The sequence below is a fragment of the Microtus oregoni genome, unplaced genomic scaffold (genome assembly GCF_018167655.1).
Source record: "Microtus oregoni isolate MIOR12 unplaced genomic scaffold, Mior012 000067F_001, whole genome shotgun sequence".
NCBI lineage: Eukaryota > Metazoa > Chordata > Mammalia > Rodentia > Cricetidae > Microtus > Microtus oregoni.
Window position 1 is genome coordinate 1,186,256 of NW_024543954.1, and position 27,313 is coordinate 1,213,568.

Sequence of the window (27,313 nt, forward strand, 5' to 3'; positions counted from 1 at the left end):
GCCTAGTCTACATAGAGTTCCTGGTTAGCCAAGGTTACATAGTGAGACCTTGTCTCCAAAAAAATCAAAACAAGCCAGGCTGTGGTAGTGCATACCGTTAATCCCAACATTGAGGAGGCAGAGGTAGATGGATCTCTGAGTTGGATGTCATCATGGTCTATAGAGGATTTCAGGATAGCCAAAGCTGTACAAAGAAACCTCTCTCAAAAAAACAAACAAAAATATTATTTTTGGTATTATGTTCATGGTGTCTAATAGATGGCTAGGCACCAATGCTATTTCAAAAATTATTTACCTGATCATCACTGTTAGGGATCACCAAATAGCTAGCAATAAATCTTAATACCCCACATTTTGCCTACTTGATCCTATATGCCATTCTAAGTGTACCATATGCCCACCTCTGTGAAGCAAAGAACAAGTATAGACTGTGCTACCTGGAGATACCACAGCCTATGCTTCTGCCTTACTGGTGCCGTTGCCAGTTTGGCCTTCATCACTCTTTCCATGAAAGCTACAGACACTCACAGGACAATGAAAGCAAAATTTTATTCCTCCTAGCTGGGAAAGAGAACTAGCAGATGGTTGTACATAGGACTCCCACCATCCCAGAACCAAAGGAGACAGGATCTGCCACCAAATGGCTCCCTCTGCCCAAGTGAAAGCCCAGAGAGGCAGGTGAGCACAGCGCAGGGCAGGGGCGACTGCAGTGACAGAGTGGCCAGAGTAATCTAGGGGAGGGAGGGCCCAGGGCTCAGGAAAGAAATATGGAGCTTCTTGGGGTTGGGATAGGTGTGAGGATGCTCTTTGCCATGGGAGCTTCTGGCTGGAATAGATACCAGGCTCAGGGAACCATAACACGGTATGGGCTGCCTGGGATATGCTCATCACCCCACTTGACCACCAGTGTGTACTCCCCTTTGTCTTTGAGCAGGTAGGAGACACTGTAGATGCGGCTGCCCATGTGTTTCACCAGGATCTCTTCACAGGGTGTCCTTGGGCCGTGCACCCCCACCAGCAGCATGTTGTTACCTGAGGTAGGAATAGGCCTCAGTGACCAACCTTAACCCCTTCCTTCATCTGTAATTGCTCTGAGCCCTTCTTCCTATTCCACATCCTGTCCCTTGCCTGTTCAAAATAACCCTTTCCCAACAAGCTTCTCACAACCCACCTAGGCCACCAGAGGATGGATTCCAGGTCCTCCAGGACATTTTCTTCATATATTTACATATTTATACCAACATACACACACATTTGGTTTTTTGAGATGGGCTTTCATTGTATAACAGTCTTTCATTCTATAACAGTCTTGGCTGTTATAGAACTAGCTCTGTAGACCAGGCTGACCTCAGACTCAGAGATTCACCTGCCTCTGCCTCCCACGTGCTGGGATTAAAGGAGTGTGCCACCACCACCCGGCAATTTATTTTATGTACATTGGTGTTTTGCCTATATGTTTGTTTGTGTGAGGGTACTGAATCCCCTGGAACTGGAGTTATAGTTAGTTGTGATCTGCCATGTGAGTACTGAGACTTGAACTCGAGTCCTCTGGAAAAGCAGCCAGTGAGTGCTCTTAACTACTGAGCCACCTTTCTCCAGGAAGCCCAAATAGAAGGTAACCCCAAAAGCAACAACCATAGCCCTAAAGGCAGTTCCTGAACTTCCCACATGCTGATCGTCCTGTTACTTCTGGCTTTGCTGACTGTCCTGTTATTTCTAGCTTTGTACTTCCAGAATCTAGAAACAGGGCTATTTACCTGCTTTGCTGCAGTCTACTGTGAAGCTGCTCTTCTGGCCTGCATAAGCCTTGTTCAGCCCCAGGCCTTTAGCTACTACCTTGCTCACATCAGCAGGACTTGGGCCTGAGGCTGCAAGCTGAGGAACAGTGGCAACTTTTGTCAGGGAGTCTACAAACACAGATGATGTCTCATGGAGGCTGTGGTTGCTAACAAGGCGGGGACCTGCAGGACAGAATGGGTGAGACTGAGAAATGACTGGAGTATCAAGGAATTGGATGGCACCAACAGCTTAGGCTGAGACTCACCTGTGACCTTGGCTTTGAAGGGACTTCCCCCAATGTGATAGGGCCCACCATACTTGATGGAGATGAGGTAGCTGCCAGGTGCCATGGGGGTATAGGTGACACGGTAGCCCTCAGGGCACTCCTGGCAATCCATCTTCACCTTGGAGGGTCCATCAATGGTAACCGAAAGGGCACCAGCTCCAGCATTGCTTGTGTTCACGATAAACTCAGCTGGGCTCCCTGGGAGCATGGAAGATCAGGCAGAGTCTACCTCACTGGGTTCCCTGTCTTCAACCACCCAGTACAGACTTAATACTTCCACATGCCTCCTGTTGCTAAGAGTTTAGATGCAGGGCCTCAACAACTGCATCCACACTCAGAGCTGTACCCGTGAACCTACCTGTGACACCACCCTCCAGGCCTGCTCCATAGGCGGACACCAAGCCTGGGTCCCCTCCATGCCCAGGTTCCCCAACTCGGATCTTGAAGGGACTTCCAGGGATATGAGTACCATTGAACTTGACATCAATCAAATAGATGCCATTCTCTCGTGGGATGAAACGCACAGCATACTTATCTGAGATATAGAAGGACATGTTAAGGGCCTGGAGTACTTTTCGGTATGTAAGGAGCAAATAGTGTCTGAAAGGAATAGCCTTAGTACTAACCATCCCTTTCATTTCTCTTGCTACCAGCAGGAACCCAACTGCTCCATGGAGACTCCTCTGCTTCCAGAATTGTGCTGGGTGCCCACCCCAACAACACATACATCCTGAGGACTAAAGGTAGACCTAAGAAGTCTACCGGTGAGTCTTTTGGACTGACAAGCAAAATGCCCACATTGCTGCCTCCTTAGACAGTGTACTGTTAATACCATGCTGTCTACAGATTAGCAGGCTTAGCGAGGAATCTGCTCAGATCATGAACCTGGGGGGAGGGAAAAACTAGTGTGCTTCAATACAATTGCTATTCCTCTGGCCACAGGGATAGACTGTCTTTCTTGCTCTTTGTATCTCTGTCTTTGTCTGTCTCATGTATGGAACTGCTAAAGCTTTCTTCCTAGTGGCCATGCTGATAAGCCATATCTTCATGGGTGCTTATCAATCTAGGAAGCTGAGGAACCCAATTTTGGTTGCTTACAGAATCATTACTTTCCTTATATACACTCAGCCTGGTTCTAGTCTGCTAGGGCAGACAGCTGAATGGCTAGACCGGAATAGAGCCTCACCTTGGTCAATCTCTGTGACATAGCACTCCTCCAGAGCTCCTGAGGGGCTGTGCACCTTGGCATCAATTGCCCCCTTGGCTCCATTCAGGCTGACTGCAAAAGAGGCTGGCTGGTTGATCTTTAACCCTGACTCCTAGAAGCACAGCAGATATGGTTAGACAGGATGGCTAGAGCCAGGGTAAATGGAAGAGCAGGAGACCCACAAGGTCACTTACCCATCTTGTGTCCAACATGGTTTAAAGAGGGAGAGCCATTAATCTGTGAGGGCAGCAAGCCACAGGCACACCCCCAACCTCCCATCCCCTAGACATGTGCTCCACAATCACACACCCAGGAAGCAGAAAAGGAAGGTGGCCCCACCCAGTGGGTAGCACTCAGCTCTAGCAGGCTCTCCCTCTTTAAACCTTAGCCCTGGTGCTCAATGGGCACAGGCTTCTGTTCAAAGCCTTTAGACCTGAGACACGAGAAAAACGCCACGCGGTAGGCAGGGCACTTCCTGCCAACCCCAAGCGTGGGCTGTACCCGGTCAGAGCAGAAACCTAGCACCCAGAGTTGTTTCTGGGTAGTAGGCCACTCAGCTCACAGCCAAGGCCTGTTTGCCATGGTGACTCTGGTCTGGCCGGGCCTAGGAGCCCCAGGTGGGCAGTTTCTCTCAGTGCCTCACCTGAAGACTAGAAACAGTAAGGCGGCGGGCATCACCAGACGGAGAAGCCACAGGTACCACGAAGGGACTATCAGGTATGTGCTCCTCATTGAACTTCACTGAGACTTCATAGTCACCTGGATAGAAAGAGAACATAGGCTGTGTTGGAGATGCCACATATCTCCAAGGACTAGCCTACGAAAAGTCTGTTGCCTTCCACAGCCACCTTGGGTGTCCCTGGAACCTCAAGATGGAGATTCAGCACCAAGTGAAGACTATGTAGCACCTGGGGTCAACACACCCATACTCAGGTTCTACCTCCCCCTGCCCTGGCCAATTCTTTTCCCAGTACCTGGCTCCTGAACTACATAGGCCACACCACAGGAGCCATCCTTGCGATCCTCGAAGGAGATCTCAGCCTTGCTGGGGCCCTCAACTGCAATGGCCAGACCTCCAGCACCAGCTTCCCTGGTCCAAATGCTGAACTCAGCTGTGTGAGAAAGCAGTGGGTGTGCATGAATTAGAGAACTGATCCCCAACCTCAGCCAACTCCAAGCAAAGCCAAGATCAACATGATGGCCAGATACTTCCTACAAACACCCATCTAGGCCCACCCAGGATAGCAAGAATTAGACAAGCACACCTACCTGGCACTCCAGCTTCAGCCCTCTCTAGGCCAGGACCTCCAGCACGGACCTTGTGGGCGCCCCCTTCCCCCAGAGGCCCCACAGTGAACTGGAAGGGGCTCCCAGGCACATGCTGGCCCTTGTACTTGACACTGACTGTATGCATTCCCATCTCAGCAGGCACAAATCGGATACAGTAAGTATGGTTCTCTCCTTCTACAATCTCTGCCTCGTGGGTCTTGCCTGATGGGCTGGTCACCTGGGCTGTCATATCCTGGATGCTAATTTCTACAAGTAGAAGACACCTTGCTGAGCAGGATCCTGTCTCTACTTGTGCTTAGGGTTACCCTAGGAACCCTCCTGATCTTTTCCCTACCAGGAATCTTCAGGCTGAGGTCACAATGACTGCCAACATTGGCCACTGAAGGGGCACGTCGCCTGCGTGTAATACTTTCTTTCACCCGGCCCTCACCCGTCACCTTCACAGAAAAGGGACTGCCTGTAGGAAAAAAAAATGACAGTCCATACCCTGTACATATTACAGGTGGGCACTGGGGTGTGTCTAGGGGCTGCCAAACCACAAGGGTGTGGCTGCCACACTCACCAGGCACATGCTGGTCAGCAAACTTGATGTTTATGATATAGTTTCCAGGCTCTGTGGGACAGTAAGTGACCCTGCATGTGCCATCCTCCAGGTCTTCTGTATTGATGTCTACTTTGCTAGGGCCTTCAATGGAAAGACTGAGTCCACCATAGCCTAGGGGATAGATAGCAGTTATAAGCCAGAATGCCAAGTGAAGCTGTATTGCCCTATCTGGTAGGCCACCACTGCCTACCTGCATCTCTGGTGTCAATAATAAACTCTGCAGGTTCAAAAGTACGACCTTCATGGAGGCCTTGACCAGAGACCCGCACACGGCTGGCATCACCAATCTCCGACTGGCTGATCACTACTGGGATGGGACTGCTTGCCACATGCTGGCCATTCTTCTTCACATGCACCAGGTGCTCCCCTGTCTCCTTGGGCACGAAGGAAATCCCTGGGCACAGAGTAGGGCCATCAACAGGGTGTGGGTTGGCCCACAGCCTCCCTCCTTCCTTCTTTTTTCCCTCCACAAGCCAGGATGGCTTTAACTCACTATGTAGCCAATGACTGATTCCCCCAATTCTCCTGCCTCCACCTCCGAATATTGGGATTATAGGCAATCATCACACCTGGCTCTCTCTCTTTCCCAGAAATGCTTGATCCCTCTCAACCTCTTACCCACGTGGCCATTGCGCAACCGCTTCAGCAGACAGGGCTCCTCTCGGCCTGAGGGCGGCACCACTGTGGCTGTGAGTAAACTGAGGTCTGTTTCTGAGATATTGATGGGAATATCAGCAGCAGAACCCACCTTTAAGTGGGACATGCGCATGGAATCATCACCTGGTAAGGGTACAAGTCATCAGTCACTATGGATCCAGCCCCAAAGAGACTGTGCCCACCCTGTCGTTATTCCTGATGTTCCCCACCTGTGACTCTGGCAGTGAAGGGGCTGCCTGGGATGTGCTGATCATTGTACTTGACTAGGATGCTATAATCACCAGGTAGCACAGGTAGGTAAGAAACACTGCATGTTCCATCCTGGTTGTCAGTGCAGCTGATTTCTGCTTTAGATGGACCCTCGATGGCCAGAGACAAGCCCCCTGAAAAGCATTACAGGTAAGAGTAGGAATTGTGCCCAGAAATGCATTGCTAGGCTTTCGTGGATGAGCTGACTTGATGGCTCAGCACAGGCAGGAAGACACGGTAGAGAACTTTATTCAGGATCATCTCCCATACCTAGCCCTCAGCCAAGGGAAGCAAAGACAACTTTGGCAGGCCAAGCCAAAGCTTCTCCTAGAGCTTCTCCTTACCCTCTCCAGCATCTTTGGTGTTGACAGTGAAGGTGGCAGGTTTGTTGACCACTCCGTGGGTAAGACCAGGACCATAGGCAGTGACATGGCCACAATTAACATAATCCACATAAAACTGCAAAGGACTTCCTGAGGCAGGAATAGAAACCACAAGGAATAACAGCCTCATTCATGCACTAGTCTATTAATTTTTGGTTTTTTTTGTTTTATTTATTTATTTATTTATTATGTATACAATATTCTGTCTGTATGCCTAAAGGCCAGAAGAGGGCGCCAGACCTCTTTACAGATGGTTGTGAGCCACCATGTGGTTGCTGGGAATTGAACTCAGGACCTTTGGAAGAGCAGGCAATGCTCTTAACCACTGAGCCATCTCTCCAGCCCCTAATTTTTGTTTTTTGAAACAGGATCTCACATATCTCTGGATGGTTTTGAACTGGCAGCTATGAAGCAGAGGATAACCTTGAACTCCCTAATTCATCTGCCTCTACCCCCAGTGCTACGATTACAGGCATGTGAATATCTAGTTTATTCAGAGCCTCATACATGCTAGGCAAGCAGTCTGACCTATAATAGTACTCTAACCTGTTCTTTCTAAGATGGTAGCAATAGGGGTCTGGGATGGGGTGGGCAAGAGGCTGTGAGCCCACCTGGGATATGCATATTGTCATAGCGGATGTCCATTTCATGCAGGCCAGCTTCACTGGGTGAGTAGCGTACAGTAACAGTGCCATCCTTATTGTCCGTGATGGAAGGCTGGGCCACCTTGCCTGAGGGCATTCGAACTTCCCCTAGAGGGCAGTGGTTTTGAAGTCAGGACAGGCAAATGGCACACCTTGGTATCACTGGTTTCCAAGTTCCTTCCCAGCCCTCACTCACCAGTGATCTCTCCCTTCTTAATGGTAAAGGGGATAACAAGATCAAAGGGCCTCAGGCTAGTCATATCCAGCCCATTAACACCCACCATGGGTCTCTCTGGAACCTACAGTGGAGACAGAAGAATCAGGTGAGGAGCTACAATAAGATCTGAGGTTTCTCTGCACATATGGAAGAACAGGGCCACGTGCAACACCCAGATGGCCAGCTGCAAGTGTCCCTATGGGTCAGGCAAATTGAATAATAAATAGACCAGGTCATGCCTTACCCAGGTTTGCTGGCTACCCTGAGGATAGGTATACTGTGGAGCCAGTTGCTGAGGCCGTAGTGGGGTCTGCACTGTAGGTTGGTCCCCAGCCAAAGCCTGCAAGGCAAAGTGAGAAAGCTGGAGACTTGTCACAGGGACCTGGAAGGACAAACTAGGACCTTCCCAGATCTCCCTCCCCACCCGTCTTTGGCCCCTTCTCACTGTAACTTGGAAGGGGCTGTTGGGCACATGCTCGCCACCGAAGCGCACACAGATGACATATTTGCCCGGCTGGGGGGCTGTGTAGAAGATGTCAAAGGTGCCATCCTCATTCTCCACCACGTCCACATCTACCTCTGAGCCATCGGGTGTGCATACAGTGCAAGTCACCTTGCCTTTGCCTGCTGCTTTCGCGTCCACAGTAATCACTGTCTCCTCCCCAATCTGGATGGTGGGGCCAATGCCAGCACCTGGGAGGGCAGAGTGGATCCCCAGAGGGAAACCAGCAGGTGAGCCTGGTATTTTGGCTCCTACCATCAGCCTGCCACCCATCCAGGTCTCTTACTACTACAACCAAGCACAGCCAGCCCCAACCCCTAGCCCAACCCATACCCCAAGCTAGGATGGTGAGTGGTTTCTCAGAAGGCAGGAAGGATTCTCCTGACCACCTCAAGCCTCTTTATGAGAGAGGCCCAACAGGTGGTACCAAGGTACCTGGGAGGAAAAGTAAGGGACCATCCCATCCCAGCACAAGCATTTACTTCCTCTGCCAACTCAGCCTCAGCAGGTACCATGGTCTATGCTGACAAATACCAGCACTCTGACTAGGCCCGTGGCTACCTGCGCCCTTGTTTACTGGCCCCAGCCCCAGTGCTATGTGTGGATGCAGTGAGGCGGAGTCCTGCTGCAGTGTGGGGAGTGTGACATTTTCCTCCCTACCCATCCCCCAGGCCTGAAGGTGAAACTGGAGTTTCCTGACGACTGAGAACGCTTGCTCAACCAGAGGCTTGCAGTGAGAAGCAGCCCAGCACAGCCTGGCACAGACAAGAGCAAGCAGCAGGGAGACAGCAGGGTTAGCACCCATGCAATGCATTACAGCAGGCTTGGCAAAGCAGTGGCAGCACCCAATGAACAGGGAATAGAAGGCCCAAGCCACCACTGCAGGGTTGCAAGGGTAAAGCATCTAAGCAGCCTCTAGGGCCCCATAATGCCCAAGGAAAGGATAAGGACAGTGACATTATGATCTGGGGCTCAGCTGTGGAGGCTTGGGAGCTGTGGGTTGTAAGGCCTGGCAGCAAGAGCACCCCTGCAGTCCAGCCTCCCACAAGGAAAGCAGCTAGGAGCACCAAACCTACTTGAGGACCAAGTTTAAGGGCCCTCCTTACCAGCCTACCAGCCTGCCACCAAGCCCCCGTTGACCTTGGTCTCACACTGGCAACATGAGACTCAGCATCTTTAGCTATATCGTTGGCTGCCTGCTACCCATGCTGCCCTGTAAGTTTTCTGAATACCTGCCCTGTATCATCTAGCTAATGATTTGAGCCCTCTCCTGACAGCTACTTGATTCCTCATTTTTGTATCCAGGATCCAGGTGATCAGTAGGTCTTAACCATAGCATCCTCAAAGTACACCTGTTAACTGGGCTACTGCTTAATGTCCCAACAGCCACTGACCTGGTCCAAGCAAACCTTTTGGCTTGTCCAAAGGTGATTTAAGTTCCCTTACTGGCTTCCTGCCTCCATTCCACTCATAATGGTCAGAAAAATTGAAGTCATTCCAAGTCCCTAGCCTGTTTTCCGATCTCCTATCCTATGAACACGTGTGTCATATCCTATCCCATGGACTATTCTACAAAACAATCTAGCCTCTTGCCACAAAGACCTAGCTATCTTATAATCCTGTCCTTGGCCACCTACCCAAGTGCCAGGCCTACAGCCTTCAGAGGCCTATAAGTAATTATAGATTTATATCAGTATCCCTGGGGAGTCTCTGTCTTTGGGCAGACAAACCTGTCTGATAGGGGCTGTCTAATTAGCGTCACTGCTGAGGGAATAGAAGGAGAGAAGGAAAAGAGATGGGTTGCAGAATGCACTTTGGGGCTCTGAGGCTGGGCCAGGCCCTGCCATGCTGGCCACCCAAGCAGATGACTCTGGCACTACTGCATCACCAGCCAGCCCCACCCACTCATGCACCTCCCTCAGCCCAGGACACAGATGCCCCTGGGAGGCAGGGATGGAAGTCTGTGGATCTGATGAGGCCTAGAGACTCCCACTGGGTGGAGGAAACCACCTTGTCCCCTGAGCCCACACAGGAACCCTTGCGAGAAGGAAGCACCTGCTGCCATCCTCAGGGGTACCAAGATCCCCAGACCCCAAAGTCCCCAGTGGGGTGCCTCCTAGGATACACTTTACCCCAAAGCTCTCAGCTGCAACCCGAGTTCTCAGATGGGGAAATGGAGGCCCAGAGAGGGGAGAACCAGAGCATTCATGCTTAGCTCCAGAAACCTCCCTGGGCCCTGACCCTCCAGCCCATGACCTTGTCTGCACAGCCTCCCCCGCTCTGTCCTTGCCTAGAGCTGCAGCTGGAACTGTCCTGGGAATGAATTAGCAATGAAGAGGAAAGGAAACTGCCTCTCTGGGCAGCAGGGGCATTGGGAGTGGCCCCAGCAAGCAGCTTACCTAGCCCGTGACCTCCGATTGACACTGAGGTGAGAGGGCAGAGAGCAAGGAGAAAGGTCAGGTGAGTCACTCAAGAGGGCGGCCCCCATTCCCACACGCCGCCCCAAGCAGCGAGCCCTTGCACACAGGCACACCCAAGCCCCGTGCTGAGCTCCACGGTGGCCGATGGTGGGCTAGCTCACCTGTGACTGTGCACTTGCTGGCATCTCCAGTGGGCACAGCCCGGACACGGTATGGGGAGAAGGGGATCTCATCACCACCATACTTGATGAGGATTGTGTACCGGCCTGTCACATCTGGCACATAAGCCACTGTGTACGTCCCATCATGGTTGTCTTGGATATGTGTTTTCTTGGGCTTGCCTTCAGGGTCCTATGTAGCAAAGCACAGGGGAGGAGGTTGGTCCAAACCTAGCAAGGCCTGGACTATCTCAGGCCTTCCATAAAACACCAAATACTGCTGTAATAGAAATAGTTTCTGTTCCCCTCTACCCCCATGACCCCAGCGGCTGCCTGTGGCCGAGTCCAGAATGGAAGTCCCCAAACATTCAGCATTCCCTGACAAGAGAGCAGCTTGGTGCCCAGCCTCAGTACTGGGCCTGTCATAGGGGCACCAGGAGCTTACAAGACCTCAATGTTATAACATTATACCTGTCCTGTGAGACTATTACATGTGAGGAAGCTGAAGCATGTATAGGCTTTGGAACCACACTCAATAGCAACGAATGTATATTTGAGAACGCTTGTTCCTTTCAACTTGGAGAAAACTGCTACACATCCTAATGCAGACCAAAAGCAGAGGTCCTTCCCTTACAGTACAGCTCCAGGCAGGCTAGTTATCTAGACTGGGCTGCCTGTCCACCTGCAGCCTTACACTCCATCTGCCCAGGTCTTGTTCCTCGCCTCTCCTCCCTTTGCCTGAAGTTACAGCACAGCTCAGGGAGCCAGCAAGCTCACCGTAATCTGGACAGCCAACAGACCCTCCCCAGCATCCTTGGCATCAATGGTGAACTCCACAGGCAGGCTGGCAGGTACACCAGTGGTGTTGAGTCCAGGTCCACTGGCCTTCACCTTACTGGCATCATGTGTGGGCAGTACCTTGACCTTGAAGGGGCTGTGGGATCAGGGTGTTATGAACCATCAGAAAAGTTTCAGTGCCCAGCCTGCCCCCAGCATGCACAGTGAACCCTGCTTCTTACCTCCGTGGAACCTCTTCTTCCCCATATAGCACAGAAATGCTATAGGACCCTTCTCGGCTGGGCACATAGTTGACAGTCTGAGTACCATCGGCATTGTCCACTACATCCACTGGCTCCACCAGGCCTACCCCCAGTCCCAATGACAAAACCTTAGGTTGGCTCCTTGTACCCATCCCCAACCCCATCTCCCTGAAGGACTAGGACTGGGCCCAAAGCCTAGACCTTATCACGTCCTTAACTATCCAATTCCAGGAATGACTCCAAGACCCTGTAGTATAAAACATATCTAAGTGCCTCCTTAGGCCCTCTCTCTTGCCACATCTATTCAGTGGCCAAGTCCTGTATTATACCTTCTCTAGAGTTCTGCCTGGTTTTGTGGTTACATAAAACCCTTCCACTATCTGCCCTAGCCTCCACATGCTGGCCTAAAAAGATGATAGCTCCATAACTCCCTCTCCTAGGTATGTGAACTCTCACCTTTAGGCCCCTGCACTTTGACTTGCAGTGGGGCAACTCCAGCCTTGCTTGTGTCCACCTGAAAGGACTGAGGGAGGTTGGCACGGACCATGCCTGGGGTTAGGCCAGGCCCAGAACACTTGACTTTAGATGCATCTGTCACATCATGCACAGGGACCTTGAAGGGACTACCTAGGGGTTGATACAAAAGGATGGTAACTATGTAAGAAACTGTGGGTATTAACAGACAGTCCTAGGGTTCCATCCTCATGATCATCTCCTCACCTGGCACTTGGTGACCACCGTAAGTGACATTAAGGCTATAGGTGCCAGCTTCATAGGGTATATATTCTACTGAGCAGCTGCCATCTTTATTATCCATACAAGACATCTTGGCCTCGGAGGGGCCCTCAACAGCCAAGCCGAGACCACCTGTGCCAGCTCCCCTATTCCAAACAGATAGTCTGTCATTACCTGGGATTCCCAAGCCCATTGGCTGCCCTTGCCTCTTCAGTGACTCACTCACCTAGTCTCCACTGTGAACTTGTTGGGTTTGTTGGTAGTACCACTTTGGATGCCTGGCCCATGGACACGTACCCGGGAGGGGTCACAGCCCTCTGTTACAGGCACCTTGAAAGGGCTACTGGGCACAGGACTGCCATCATAAGTCACATCCACAGAGTGTACTCCTAGAGGGTAGGACAAGTCAGGTCAGGAAGAACTGGGCTTCTCCACTTATTCTCTGCCCTGCCTAAGCTATACCCCAGCACATTCATACCTTCTTCATATGGGGTGTATTCCACTTTGTATGTGCCATCACCACAGTCCTGAACATAAGTTTCAGTCAGGTTGCCTGAGGGGTTGGCCACACGAGCCTTGACATGTGACCCTCCAGTCTGTGTAAGAGCCCGGGCATCCACACTAAACTCAGTGGTTGCTTCTCGGAAGACACCTGGAAAAGGCCACAGTGAAGAGGCTGTGGCTATAGGACTCTGCACCCCATAACTGCTACTCCCCTACAGCAGGTGTCCTTACCTTGACCCTCAATTCCAGGTCCATAGCACTGCACACCTGAGGTGTCCACAGCAGGCTCCACCTGCAGCTTGCTGGGGAAGTTGGGCACAGGCTGGCCGCCATACTTGATTGTAACAGTGTAAGCCCCAGGACAGAGAGGAATATAGGTGATGGTGTGTGTGCCATCACCATGGTCCTGAATGTATACTTCAGCTGGCAGTCCTGCCTCAGAGCAGATCTCAATAGTCAACTCAGCACTGCCAGCACTTGAGCAGTCCACTTGGAACTGGCCTACCTCACCAGCAGTAGCCCGCTCCAGCCCAGGACCTGAGCATTTCACCTTAGATGCATCAAAACAAGGAACCACATGGGCCTTGAATGGGGATCCAGGGATGTGGGTGTCAGCAAAAAGGATGTTGATGTTGTAGTCCCCAGGCTCAGTGGGCACATAAGACACAGAGCATGTGCCATCCCCATTGTCCAGGCACTCAAGCTGTGCTTCACAGGGGCCTTCCACTGTCAGGCCGAGGCCACCAGTGCCAGCTCCCTTTGTATCAATGGTGAAGCGGGCAGGGGAGCCTGCATTGCCCCCCTGTAGCCCTGGTCCAAACGCTTTCACCTAAGAGAAAGAGGATGTCAGAAGCAGCTACCAGCCCAATCTTTCTTCTGCCTCTTTTTGCCCTAGCTCTCCTCCTTACCCAAACAGAAACATGAAAGGCATAGGCTAATAGGTAATCTACCTATCAATCATAAAGACAGAAATGACAAAGGGTCAGGACAAATCTGGAGAATATAGGGTACCCTCAGGAAGATGGGAGCTGGGTGTGGTGGTACACACCTTTAATCCCAGCACTTGGGAGGCAGTTACAGGCAGATCTCTATAAGTTTGAGGCCAGTCTGGTCTACAGAGTGAGGTCCAGGACAGCCAGGACTACACAGAGAAACCCTGTCTTAAAATCATCCCCACCACCCCCCCCCAAAAAGAGGGAAGGAGGGAAAGAGGGAAGGAAGGAAGGAAGGAAGGAAGGAAGGAAGGAAGGAAGGAAGGAAGGAAGGAAGGAAGGAAGGAAGGAAGGAAGGAAGGAAGGAAGGAAGGAAGGAAGATGGGCCCTCCCCTTATAGACTCCCAAACCCAATTACCTTGCTAGGTTTGGTGGGAGCCACAGCTTCCAGTGGAAAGGGACTGCCAGGCACAGGAACACCATCATAGGTCACCTCCACCTCATAGGGCCCCTCTTCTCGGGGCACAAAGCGTACCACACTATTGTCAGCTCCCAGGCCTGGCTCTACCTTGCAGGGCACTGCTGCACCTGAGGGACTCACAATCTTGGATGCTACTTTGCCTTGACCACCTGCACCCTTTGACTTCACTGTGAACTCCTGATCTTTGCCAACATCCACTTCTGTTGCAATTATGAAGGTAGAGAAAAAAGAAATTAACCATTTATTTATGCAGCTCCAGGCAAGACTCAGCTGGATGGAGCTAAGTGGTCCTCAATGGCAATAGAAAATATAGCAACTACTTACTGTCACCAAGGCCAGACACCTTGATCTTGCTGAGGTCCAGGGTTGGAGATACTCCCACTGAAAATGGGCTCTTGGTGATGTGATCTCCTCCATAAGTGACACTGACACCAATTGGACCCTGAAATAGGTACAGAAGGGCAGGGGTCACTACTCAGCACTCCAGTGTCTTTGGCCTACAGCTGCTGAGCTTTGCTCCTCAGCCCCGTTCCCAGGTGAGAAATTAGAAATTTCTTGCAGCAGCCTAACTAGCCTGCTATATAAGGAAAGGGAAGGGTATGGCTGCAGCAGATAGAGATAGCTACCTGCTGCACAGGAGTGTACTTGACTGTGTAGGTATTATCATGATGATCAATGATGTCCACATCTCGCACTGCATCTCCCTTAGCCAGTCCTGAGAACTGGACATCCAGCTTGCCTTTCCCAGCAGTTTTAGCATTGACCGTGAAATGGGTAGGTTTGCCAAGTTCAACACCTGAGGAGTCATAACAAAACTGAGGCACCCTACTCTGAGCTCCCTGCCCTTGGCTCCACTCAACATACAGAATATTCATCCTTACCAGTGCGACTTAGGCCAGGACCCTCAGCCTTCACCTTGCTGGCATCATGAGAAGGCTCCACTTTGACTCTGATGGGGCTGGTGGGTGTGGCCTACAAGTGAAGGAAAAAAAAACAGCTGAAGACAGCAGCACCCAAACACTTAGCAATCTAAGAACTGGGAGCAGTAACACCTACCTGGTCAGCAAAAAGAACCATGATGGTATAGCTGCCAGCCCCACGGGGTGTGTATTTCACAGTGAAGGTGTCATTGTCATTCCGGATGATATCAAAGTCAATATCAGCCTCAGTGGGACCCACCACTCCAGGGGCACACTTGATACCAATGCTGACATCTCCTGTGGTTAAGAAGTGGGATAAGAAGAGACTGGGACTTGGAGAGACAGCCTACCCATCTGTCCTCCCATTCAAGGCTAGGTCTTACCCTGGCCAGCCTCTGTACAATCCACAGTAAAGTAGGTGGGTTCATGTGCCTTGAGCCCAGTTTTGGCCACTCCTGGACCATACACCTTGACTTTGTTTGGGTGGCTGCCAGCTCCCACATTCACCTGTAGGGTACGGGGCAAGTTAAAAGACATGATGAGTCTGTAGTAGGAGAGGTGAAAGGCTCCCTCAGCTATTGCTGGTAGGCAGGACAAATATTGCTGCTGCCTTGGGACAACTGGAAGTTCCTCAAACAGGTAAAAGTGACTGCATGATACTTTGATTCTGCTTCTAGAGAAGTGAACACCTAGGTCCACACAAACACGTACCCAAATGTTCCTACCAGAGCTATTCGCATAGCCCAAAAGTAACACATATCTGCCAAATAATATTTTCCATCTATACAATGTAATGTAAAAAATATTCAGCCATAAAAAGGTCTGAAGCACTGACAAAGGTCTGACAAAAAGTCACAAAACAAACATGGTGGCACACTTCTTTAATCCCAGCACTTGGGAGGCAGAGGCAGATGAATCTCTGTGAGTTTAAGGCCAGTGTGGTCTGCAGAGCAAGGTTCTAGGCCTGCTTGGTCTTCATGGTGAGGTCTTGTCTCAAAAAGAAAACACAGGGCTGGAGAGATGGCTCAGCGGAGTTCAATTCCCAGCAACCACATGGTGGCTCACAACCATCTGTAATGAGATCTGGTGCCCTCTTCTGGCCCACAGGGATACAAGCAAGCAGAATATTGTATATTTAATAAATAAATAAATCTTTAAAAACTTAAACACACACAAAGATCACACTGTGTATAATATATATAGTTAAAATGCATATAGAATTGCATCTATATGAAAAGCCCAGAAAATGCAAATTCATAGATCAGTGATTACCAAGGCCTAAAGAAAGGGGAATGGAAAGCATAGAAGTTTCTTTGGGGATGATGAAAATGTCCTAGACTAGACTATGGTGATGGCTGCCAACTACCCTGTAAATAGGAAAACTGCATTGGTATGCAAGCTTGATCCTGTTAAAAACTGTTATAGGAAAAAAAATTGCTATAGAACAAAAGGGTTCTGGGGAGATGGGCTAATGGCCCATGGGCTGGCTTACCCGGAAGGGACTGTTAGGGATGCTGACACCTCCCCAAGAAACCATGGCTGTGTGCTTCACTGGCTTTCTGGGCACATAAGAGCAGCTGTAAGTGCCATTGCCATTGTCCTTGACTGTCGCCTCCACAGGGCAGCCCTCATTGTCCTGTAAGGCAGGCAAAAGCAAGCAGCCTTCTGGTCAGTACCCAGGTCTAGGGGCCTACCAGTCCTAACCCCAACGTTGGTAGGCATCCCACCTGGACTTGAACTCGGAGAGGGGCCTTCCCAGCATGCTTGGCATCAACTATGAACTCTGCTGGCTTGTTGACAGCCACACCAGTCTTCTCCAATCCAGGCCCACGTGCCTTCACCTGGTAAGAAGTCAATCCAATCTCAGAAAATCAAGGCAAGGCCACCAAAGGCAGGTAGGGCAGTAAGTAACACACACACTGGTAGGACACGTTTCTGGGAATACCAGCCAGGGTCTGAGTTCTTAACCCCACCTCACTGAAAAGATGGGATAATGCCCACCCCCAGAAGCCTTCTCCAGAAGAGGTAGAAGGCCAAAGCTCAGGTCAGTGTTATGTGCCATTTACCCTGTCTGGGTAAAAATCCTGAGGTGCCTCACGGATGTCAGCCATGAAAGGACTAAGACGAATGTCCTCACTGTTACACAGCACATGAACAGCATACTCGCCAGCCTCCTGGGGCCAATAGCGCACATCACAGGAGCCATCACCCTTGTCATCACATTCGATCTTGGCCTGTGATGGACCTTCCACGGAGAAACCTGAAAACAGTCATCAGTCGTACTGGTATCCTGGAGCCTTGGGATAGGGTTCCTTTGTCACGCTCTGCTTTGGGTGCCTACTCTGAAGCCTCCAACTTACCCAAGGTGCCTATATCATCACCAATAGCCTCTACTACGAAGTCTGCTGACTTGCCAACAACACCGCCTTCTAGCCCAGGGCCCCAGGCTCGCACCTTCTGATTGCCACACTCAGTGCCCACCTTCACCTCGAAGGGACTGCAAGCGAAAGCACCACATAGGTAAGCATCAAGTGGCACTGCTCTGTGCCCAACAGCTGTGGGCCAGGCAGAAAGATGTCACTGGTCCCTTGCCAGGTAGGGAGATGAGAGGGCTCAGAAATGGTTGAGTAGTAGAGGGAGCTCACCTGCGGCCAATGTTCTGGCCACCCCATGTGATAGTGACAATGTATGTGCCAGGTATTGTGGGGTAATATTCAAAGCCATACACGCCATCCCCTAGGTCCTTCTGCTTTACACGCTCCTCACCCTCTGCAAAGACAAGAAAGAACTCAGGCCTGTCTAACTATGACCTGAGGTCCATTACCCTAACCACCCCACCAGATAAACTTACTGGGGCCCTTTACAGTGACCTTTAGCTCCCCACTGCCAGCACCCTTGGTGTACACCTTGAAGTCGGCTGTCTCCTTCACTCGCACACCTTTAGGCTGGAGGCCTCGACCAACTGCCCGGCAGGCAGCTGGGTTACAAGCTGTGGGCAAATAAGCCAGCTGAGTTGCTGGAAACTGGGGCTTGTTGCCCCTTCCCTTGCCACACACAGGGCCAGGCCATTGGGATTGGAGGGTTACTCAGAGTTTGGCCCAACAGGCTGGTAAAGCACATGCAAGAAAACTGAAATGGGCCATGACCCCAGAACCTGCACCCCAAGCAGGGACATGGCAGGCTTTCTCCCAACTGTTTGACACCAGCCCCCAATACCTCCACCCAGCCCTCCACACCAAGAGGAAAATGGATCCAAGTACCGTTGACCCTGTGGGCAGAGCAGAGAGCAGCAGGTTTCTAGACAACTGGAGCGAGCTCTTCCGAAGGTAAAAGCATGGAGAAGAGAGATGAGAGGGGCAAGGAGAGGAAGAGGAGCAAGAAGGACCCAAGTATGGGAAAGGAAAGATAGTGCTTGCCCAGACAGTAGAAGCTCGGAGACTGGGACTTCAGTGGGACAGCGCTAATGGCCTACTCCGCGCCCCCCCAGGAGGCCCAGACCACAGCACCACAGTAGAGGAGCATCCATGGCCAGGCCTACCTTGGCCAACAGTGACAGTGTAGGGGCTGCGAGGGATGGGAACACCGGCGAAGGTGACATGCACTGTGTGGACACCCTCCATGGTGGGCTGGTAGCTACAGCGATAGGTGCTGTCACCCCTGGCCTCCAGTTGAGGCTCCACTGTGCCTTTCTGTCCAGTAGGGTCCTGGATGACGACTTCCACCTCGCCTGTGCCAGCTCCTGTCCCAAGGCACAGACTTAGCTCTGGGACTCCAGCACAGCTCTTCCCCATGGCTGGCTGGGCCTCGGCTGCCTCCCCTCACCTGCAGTGAAGATCTCAAAGTAGGTAGTCTTGTTGGCGATGTTGCCGCTGGGCTCCAGACCAGGGCCCTGGGCAGTCACTTTGCTGGCATCACCCTGTGACTTGTCCACATATACCTCAAATGGGCTCTTGGCAATATGTTGGCCAGCAAAGAGTACAGTCACCTATTCCCGGGAGGGGCAGGCTGTGAGGGTGAGGTAAGGGGTCCTCTGCCAACTACCCATGGCCACCAACCTCCTTCTCAGTCAAGTACTCACCTTATGAGTCCCCGTCACTTCAGGGACATACCAGACAGAGAAGGTACGGTTCTTGTCATTATTGGCAGTCACTTTTGCCTGTAGTGGGAAGGAGTCTATGAGTGTTAAGAGCAGCCCTTCTAAAAGAGGATAATAGCAGGATCCTGCCCTGCCAATGGATAACCCTACCTCTTCCTGGTGTCCAGCTGGGTCTTCCACATACACCAGCACCTCTCCCTGGCCAGCACTTCGGGTCTCCACAGTGAATTCTGCTCTCTTCTTCACCATATTGCCTGTAGGCTCGATGCCTGTCAGGAGAGGGTGAGGAAGCCATGGACCAGCTGGTAGGGCCACACCCTCACCTCTATACAGTAAAGGGACACAGCATTAGAGACCCCATCCTTCTACAGGTTCAGTACCCCTCCCCAAGCTAGGGACAATCCAATCAGTAAAGTTTGTTCAATGTAAGCCCAGTATATTGAGCCTGGCCTCAGAACCCAGCTGTGTGTGCTCTTGCCCATGCCCATTCTCTGAAACAGTCTGATTTACTGCAGTGGTTTCCCAAACCCTTGCACTTGCTTCATCCTGACTGCTTCATCTCCAATTATAGAATAGCAGCACACTGGGTCCTCTTTCAATCAAGAAACTTTCCACAAGCCAGTATGACTTAAGGAACTTATTACTATTCGCTTGTCAAGGCATCATTTCTGATCAACCCTGATCCATTCACCCCCCTCAAGAGTGATTATTCCATTGCCCAGCTGCCATGACCCCAAACCTCTTAGGACCCAAGTTGAGAGAAAATACTGTTCTATGGGCCAGATATAAGTGTTCCACCCCCTGGAATATCACTGACCAGGCCCCCTCACCTGGCCCATAGGCTCTGGCTTTCTTTGGGTTCAGTTTGGGCCGAAGAGGAGCCCCTGGCTTCAGCTTGGCCTTGGGGAACTGAGACAGGTAGGTCATGACAGAATGTTCATCTACATTGGGGTCCACAATTTCCTCTGGGGTGATCACCTGTCACAGAAAGAAGATAAGCGGCATTGGGCCTCTCCTCACCATGACCAACCACCTCTTAGCTGCTGGGGCCAGTTAGGGAACATACCTGAGGAATGCCTAGCCAATCATCAGCCTGCTGCATAGCTTCTCGTGCATTGTTCACAGGCTTACTAGCATCCCAGGAGTCCCAGTCAGGACATAGGCCTATAACACAGGAAAGGTTATGTTGTGAGTCTGGGACTATAGGTCTACCTTCTCGGTTGACCAGACAACCTTAGCCCAAGATCTCCCATCTCTGTGCTCCTCACCTGGGGCACAGCTATCAACAAGAGCACCCAGGGCCCGGCCACTCTGCCAGTCTCTACTGAAATTGGTAATGGGCAGCTGTGGTAGCTTGTTCTGAATCCAGCCTAGGAGCCTTTGTTTGGGTGTTTGCTTCTTGGCCTCTTCATCTTCCTCCTCATCCCACATGGGCATTGAGATTGAGTAGTGCAGGATCAGGGTCCAGATGAGGCCTAAGATCAGCTTCAGATTCCCATCCACAATGGCCTTGCTGTCTGTGGGAAGCAAGGAGGGGAGGCAACAGTGGGCAGTTAGGGACTTCCCTCACCAAGGCCAGCAGGGAGGAACCTGGGTGGACAGGCACAACAAGTCAATTAGGTGACAGAGGCTCCTCCCAGCTAAGGGCGAAAAGTGAATCAGGTACCCTCTGCTCAGAGCCTCTAAAGGGGTTCAAGAAATATTTAGTGCTAAAGGAAACTTTTGGTGGGGAAGGAAGAGACCCATAGACACATGATAACAATATAATGCAATAAGGGGACTGTGCCAAAAACCCCAAGGCCCAGAAGGAGGGTGGGAGAGCAAGTGAGATAAATGCTTTGCAGCTGCTGAGATCAAAACATGCCCCCACCTCTTGGGATACATGGGAATGGAGAGAAGGAAACAAGGCCCCTGACCTCAAGCTGAGCTGAGACCAAAGAAGAGGAAGGCTAGGTTGGCAAAGAGTAGTTAGGAAATACAACTGCTGCTCCAGGGTGGGGGATGAAATAGGGGAAGTGAACGTGTTGGCAAGGATCCTTGTGTGAAGGGGTATGAGCCACACCCTTTGCCACTTCCTTGTCCCCTTACCAAACTAGGAATCAGGAGGTGGCACAAAAGAGGACTGGTTTGGGGGAGGGGCTATAAGTCAAAGGAACTATATTTGGTCCTGACTCATTGAGGCCTATCGGGAACTTCTGGGGTAACAGGCCCCATTGCCCAGTTGAAGGAGGAAGAAGAGGAAGAGTAGAGAGGGGCTAGTTTAGTGTGCCTCTGGTGCCAAGGCCCACTTGGGAGCCCCTGTTGTAGAGACTTAGGTGGGGTCCTCAAGTCCTGCTGCTTCAGCATAATCTGCCTAGCTGTTACCACCCAGCCTACTAGCCACCTAATGGGCTAGGTCTCAGACAGTCACCAGGCTTACCACAAGGGAAGTGGTTAAGGCGGGCACCCTGAACATCCATCACCATGGTGACGCCTCTGAGCCACACCCAAGGCCACCTCTGGATCTTAACCTCTTCAAGGGTGGATGGCTTATGGTAGGTATGGTTTTCTAACAGCTCATCTTTGGAAACCCTACAGTCCTTCCCTGCAATCATGGAATGTTTATCTAGTGAGTCAATGGGAGTGGGTCATGAAAACTAGAACACCAATGGGAGGGCCATCTAGAACAGGTGGTATCCCAGTCCAGTGGGACAGCACCTGGGGGACAACTACTTGAGCCTCTCCAAGCAGAGTGATCTTTTCCTATTCCCAAACAGGTTGGTCCTGGTCTCTTGTGAATGTTTTTCATTGTCCCAAAATGGTGAGAAGATTCAGGAAGAAATTCAAAGAAGATCAAAGACACACTGATCTTACCCCAAGTCACAAGTCCAGCACAAGAGCTCCCAAGGAAACTATAAATTCTTAGTGGCCTCCAAGAGGCAAAGACAGACCCACCATCCCATGAAGGTACATATGGTCCCTCCCCTGGCTCGATTAGGCTGGCTAAGAGCTAGCTATGTCCCCCTCCCAAGAGGAGGAGAGGACCAGGGCCCAAGGTTGGGAGGCAGCCTGGTTAGATGGCCCCGCCCTATCCCACCCCCTATCCCCAGCCCCTGGGCCAGCCGGCCCCCTCCCTCTCCTAATCACTGCTGCTTTCCAACATTTTTTTGCCTTATATGGCAAAGCTCTGGGAACTAGGCCTGCTCCAGCCAGCTCACAAGAAGGAGGGAGAAGGGAGGCGGGAGGAGACCCCCCCCAAGAGCTGGGGTGTGGCCTGCCTCCCCACATCCGGCTGCCCCCCCAAAGACTCCGAAATGACTCAGCTGGCTAGACTGAGGCTGGGACTAGGGGTGGGCCCCCAAACATCCACAGGCATGCCTCTATAGGCATTCCAAAGAGCTCAGCACTTGAAACTTGCTCAGTGAGGAGCCAGGAGAATCTTGATCCCTCGTTGCTTTAGCATGTACCATCCCAAAGTATAACAGAAAGCATTTTCTATTATGGAGAAAAGTTCATTCTCCTCCTCTCCCTGTTCCACATTCCTAAGTTACCAATTCTGGTGCCTGTCCATGAGCGGCCCCTACTCTGAGAAAGGCCTGGGATCCCTCAAAAGGCAATCCACTGCTAACCTCTCCATTCAATGGCATGGGCACTGAGCTGGCAGTAAACCCAGTATACACTGGAGCACCTTTCAACTAATCTCTGCATTGTAGATGCAGAAGGTTTACACGTTTGTTTGTTTGTTTGTTTGTTTGTTTGTTTTTACAAGATTTACAAGGTTTACATGACAGACAGCAAAGCTGGCAATCAAGCACACTACGGTCAGATGCCCAGGTGCCTTCAGTCAACCACACCCAACACAACTGGGGTACAGTTTTGCCAGCAATACATCTCTTTGCCCTCCTCCAAGTTCGCCAGAAAGGATATAAACTGGGGATTTCAACTACCTCCAATGGGGGAGCATGTTCCAGGGCAAGAAGTTGAGGAGCCACAAACTGCACCCTCAACTTTAGAACTAGAGGCACCTAGAGGTTAGAACTACTGTTGTAGAGGAAGACCCTAGACATCCCACTGCCCAAGGATGGGCTGCGGCTCTTGAGGACAGAAACCTAGTCCGTGCCTGTCCCACCACGGGTGCAGCTTTGGGGGCGCGGCCTTCAGAGGATGTGAGCTCAGCCTGGGAACAGGCCAGGAGGGCACAGTGGGCGGGGGCGCCTAGCGGTTGTGCTCAGCAGGCCTGCGCGCCTTTGTTCTCGAGGACCTCGGTGGCTGAGAGGCCTAAGGGTACTCTTGGTTGTGCGGCAGTTAGGAAGTGAGTCAGAGAGAGGGCCTCTAGAGGGTAAGGGAAGGAGAATTGTGGTGACCCCGCCCGCGCCCACGCGGTGCCCCAGTGTGACCCACGCCCTCACCTATGGACACGAGCTTGATGCTCTCACGGTCCAGGAACTCAAGCGCCACCGACACATTTTCAAGCTGCATCTGGCGAAAAGTGGGTCGTTGGTTGTGCTTGCGGTGCATCTTCTTCTGGCTGAGTACCTCGAGCAGCGCAATAAGCCGCAACCCATCGCTCAGGTCTGTCTGCAGATTGGCGATGCGCTTGCTCACGCACTTAAGGTGCTCATTGCACCAGCGGGTGAATGTGTTCTGCTGGATCTTCTTCCATGGTGCGTCCTCCGCTAGGTCTTTCTCAGTAGCAGGCATCTCGGCGTCCCGCGTATCTGTACCGCCTCCAGGAGCCGCGCCCGCCGCGCTCTGACCAGAGCGGGAGTGAGAGCTACTCATTTTGAGGCGCGAGGAGCGGAGGGGCGGTGCTGCAGCCTCGGCGAGGGGGACGGCCCTTTAATTAAAGCCGAAGGCACTTCGGCGCCGAAGAGACGAGGCACAGAACAGAGGTTGCGCTGCGGAAAGAGCGAGCCCTTTAAATGCGGGCGAAGGGTGGAGCCAGAGGCAAGATTTTCTTGGGGCGGGACCTCCGGGTGGGGCTTCTGGGCTATGCCCGCCCCACCTCGCCCCGCCCGTTGGAATGCTCCCACAAAGCACCCCCCCCTGCTCCGCCCAAGACGACCAAGTTCTGCTTCAGGGAGGGTCACTGAGCCCCAAAGAACACAAGAAGGTCCAGCAACATCTCCTTACGGTACTACAAGAAACGGATCCCAAAGCTAGGAAAGGATGAGCAATTCTGGCACGGGATCGCTCAGCTCCAGTTGGCACACCCTTACAAGGGACTCTCCCCAAGGTCCTGCAGGGGGTGGAGCAAATAGTGTGCCTGAGTCACTTGGACTCCACCCGCATCCAGCACCCTCCTCCGCTATCTTTATTTTCTTCTTTTTCTCGAGCTGAGGGTCCTCAGCCATAGTCTGGTCCACAGCAATGCGAAGAGTCCAGTCCTAAGAGCGAACCCTTCCAGAGCGCCTGGTGATGCTGCGAGCTCTTTGTGTTATGCGCACTGGTGCCGAGAAATGGCTGCCATTCAGTGCTCTCATCACCTAACGTAGCCACCCGCAGACCCCTGGTCCACCCCACCTGTCTCCGCTGGTCTTTCCAGTCTCCATGGTCCTGGCCTGCGCATCTGCACCAGCCCATTCCCACCTTCTTCTTTTATGGCCCCTAGTTCCATCCGGAAGGAAATGGGGGCAAACAGCTGAGCCAGGAGGCTGCCAGCACTGCAGGACCAAGCAGTCTTCCAAAGGCCCAGGGCATGCCAATGGGCAAAATCCGAGGGCACCCGCCTTGTGATGCCTCTAGCCCGGCACACCTCGTGCCTGCCTAACTCACAGTTCCATCCTCCTGGGGCCCTGAGGAATTCTGGAGGAGAGTTCTCGAGTGGCAGAGTAGAATAGCCCCCAAAGTTTGGTGTGATCCTAGAGGTGTGGAGGGACTCAGGGATAGGTCCCAGATTACTGGAGGAGAATCACCAGGGGTCAAGGCTTGCAAAGGAGCCTAGGTTGTGTTCCCTGAGTAGTGTGAAGCTATTCACTAAAAGTTAATTTTATGATAGATAATTCTGGGGATAATGATGAGGATCTGTACTGAGGCAGAGTTGAGCAAAGGCACAAAGGTAAGAAACTGCAGAGGACACTTACTACCACCCTCCAGTTAAGGGAATCCAGCTTACCTTCCCCATGGTAGACTCTTTCCAATTACATTTTCTTTTTTTTTTCTTTTCTTTTTTTTTTTTTTTTTTTTTTTTTTTTTTTGGTTTTTCGAGACAGGTTTCTCTGTGGCTTTGGAGCCTGTCCTGGAACTAGCTCTCTAGACCAGGCTGGTCTCGAACTCACAGAGATCCGCCTACCTCTGCCTCCCGAGTGCTGGGATTAAAGGCGTGCGCCACCATCGCCCGGCTCCAATTACATTTTCTATACTGAAGTATAGCCTCTCCAGAATGTTCCCTTCTCTATGTTTTTCCAGAAAGGCAGGCTTTTATCCCTACTTCTCAAATTCTAGCAATGTATTTGCCCGTGGCTGAAGGAGGCCCTGGGTTGACCAACATGGCATGCCCAAATATGGTTGGCTCTCCTATGGCCTGGAGTGTCTGCATTGCCTATGGTGGGGCTATGGTAAGGCTATGATCACAATGGGCACCACCTTTGTCACAGCATATTCATTTTGGGACTGTCTATAATCTCACCAGTGAAGTAACATTTTCAGTACATAACTCCCCTATCCCACCTCCAGTCACCTGCATACACTCTCCTATTCTATTTTCATATATACCTGCACCAAGTAAGCCAAAGGGAAAGTTGGGGAACAGGATGACAGAACTGTGAGGGGGTAACCCAAATGGAAACTTCCAGAAATGTAATTCAAGACATGATTAGAGTTATCTTTCTGGTCCCCTAACCTACTGGAGAACAAATCCCCATGTATGGAATTGCATCAATAATTGATTTTCCAATGTCATTTGTCTAGATCACCTGAGTTCATTAATTTGCAGGGAACAAGGAAAACGGAATCATAGTAATGGAACACATAGCATTTGGTTGTCCCTGTTTCTGGCCCCATGATTTGACTATTTAGGGGAAAAGAGGAATGGGGGAGTGGAGAGTTCTTGGCCTTAGAGTAGACACAGTGCCACCACCAGATGTCGCTCCATCCTAAAGACCCAGATGGGCAGCCCCAGGAAGCCAAAATCCAACTCTTTCATATTTTCCCTTATTTGGAGTAGATTCTTGGATGTTACACACACCCCGCCCATCTCCCCCACCCCTACCATCAGACCCCAGGCCAGGCCCTCCCACAGGGAACTATAGGCTCAAGCCCACCAGCTATACTCTCGACCCTTAAGAGCTGTTTCTAGACCTGTGTAGCCAGGGGGCGCCAGGAGGGAAGGAAGCAGAAAAATCCCCAAAGTAGAACCAGTGCCCATAAGGCAAATCCAGGTGTGACAGGAGAGAATGTTGATTTCCTGAACTCTCACCTTGGCCAGACTGCTTGGAGCTGTAAGGACTGCGGGCGGATTTTACCCACTATTTTGGCCCGGGTCTAGCATTGGGATCTGGGGACGTTAGTGCTTATGTTCTGGCTGACAGTGACCATCATACTCAGAACCAACCTGAGACAGGACCCAAGATCTAGGCTGAAAGTCAAGCTGGTTATACCCCTGCCGCAGACCCAGAATCTGCTCCCTGTGCCCAAAACCAACAGGGGACTCATCTCTCATATCCACCCTTGGCATTGGCTGAAAAGTGTCCTTCCAAGTTTCCACTCACCCTTATCCCAATCAAGGTACTAATCTCAAAAGACCTTTCTTTCCCAGATAGCCACGCAATGACCAGTTTATGGGTACCCACACCTGCACCCATCTCCTGCCACACACTCAGATACCAGTCCCCTATTCAGAGACTCCCATGACCCCAAGCTCCCAGATTCCTGAGCACAAACATAAGTTTGTGTGTGGTAAACTATGCAAGGCTACCTCTGGACACTAACGCGATGCCTGTGACCTGAGTCCACACCTAAGCTGCACCTGGCCTTGGCCTTTCTGCCTGCTTTCCAGACCTCTCCCCAGCTCGCGAGCAGCGCACCCACTATCCGACGACTATCCAGCATGGAGCTGGCCACGGAACCCTCACCTGCTGTCCCTGCAACCGCGGGGTGGCGCCCAGCTCTTCACCCTCGAGCCGGATGCCTCAGAGTTCTGCTGGTGTCCGCTGCGCGCCGCGCGCCTCCACGCGAATGAGCCGCTGCCGCCCGCCTTCTTGTTGGCTGCATCCCCGCCCCACGTCCGCCC

General features: G+C 51.7%; 1 protein-coding gene across 4 annotated transcripts; it reads right to left on the reverse strand.

The window, feature by feature from the left end:
- Positions 1-535: 535 nt before the first annotated feature.
- Flna (filamin A) lies at positions 536-27,268 on the reverse strand. Of its 4 annotated transcripts, none has more exons than XM_041641033.1 (48): positions 27,156-27,268; positions 23,493-23,981; positions 20,373-20,621; positions 20,171-20,268; positions 19,935-20,082; positions 19,255-19,373; positions 19,087-19,164; positions 18,831-18,993; positions 18,547-18,744; positions 17,860-17,997; positions 17,654-17,777; positions 17,369-17,505; positions 17,075-17,268; positions 16,736-16,849; positions 16,501-16,644; positions 15,392-15,515; positions 15,145-15,305; positions 14,970-15,060; positions 14,715-14,884; positions 14,413-14,530; positions 14,026-14,288; positions 12,907-13,504; positions 12,650-12,823; positions 12,398-12,560; positions 12,157-12,317; positions 11,893-12,063; positions 11,416-11,539; positions 11,174-11,330; positions 10,400-10,589; positions 10,218-10,241; positions 7,762-8,009; positions 7,561-7,656; positions 7,296-7,398; positions 7,067-7,207; positions 6,417-6,545; positions 6,033-6,206; positions 5,785-5,946; positions 5,357-5,560; positions 5,125-5,277; positions 4,897-5,019; positions 4,542-4,808; positions 4,247-4,384; positions 3,916-4,031; positions 3,252-3,384; positions 2,424-2,600; positions 2,045-2,263; positions 1,758-1,961; positions 536-1,032 (listed from the first exon to the last, which is right to left on the reverse strand). In XM_041641033.1, exons 2-48 carry the CDS (start codon positions 23,863-23,865, stop codon positions 845-847), a joined length of 7,941 nt encoding a protein of 2,646 aa, XP_041496967.1. In that variant the 5' UTR covers positions 23,866-23,981; positions 27,156-27,268; the 3' UTR covers positions 536-844. The 4 variants fall into 4 exon arrangements, with proteins under 4 accessions (XP_041496967.1, XP_041496965.1, XP_041496966.1 ...); XM_041641031.1 differs by having other exon boundaries at positions 18,547-18,747; XM_041641032.1 differs by lacking the exon at positions 27,156-27,268 and adding an exon at positions 24,217-24,318 and having other exon boundaries at positions 18,547-18,747.
- Positions 27,269-27,313: the final 45 nt, after the last annotated feature.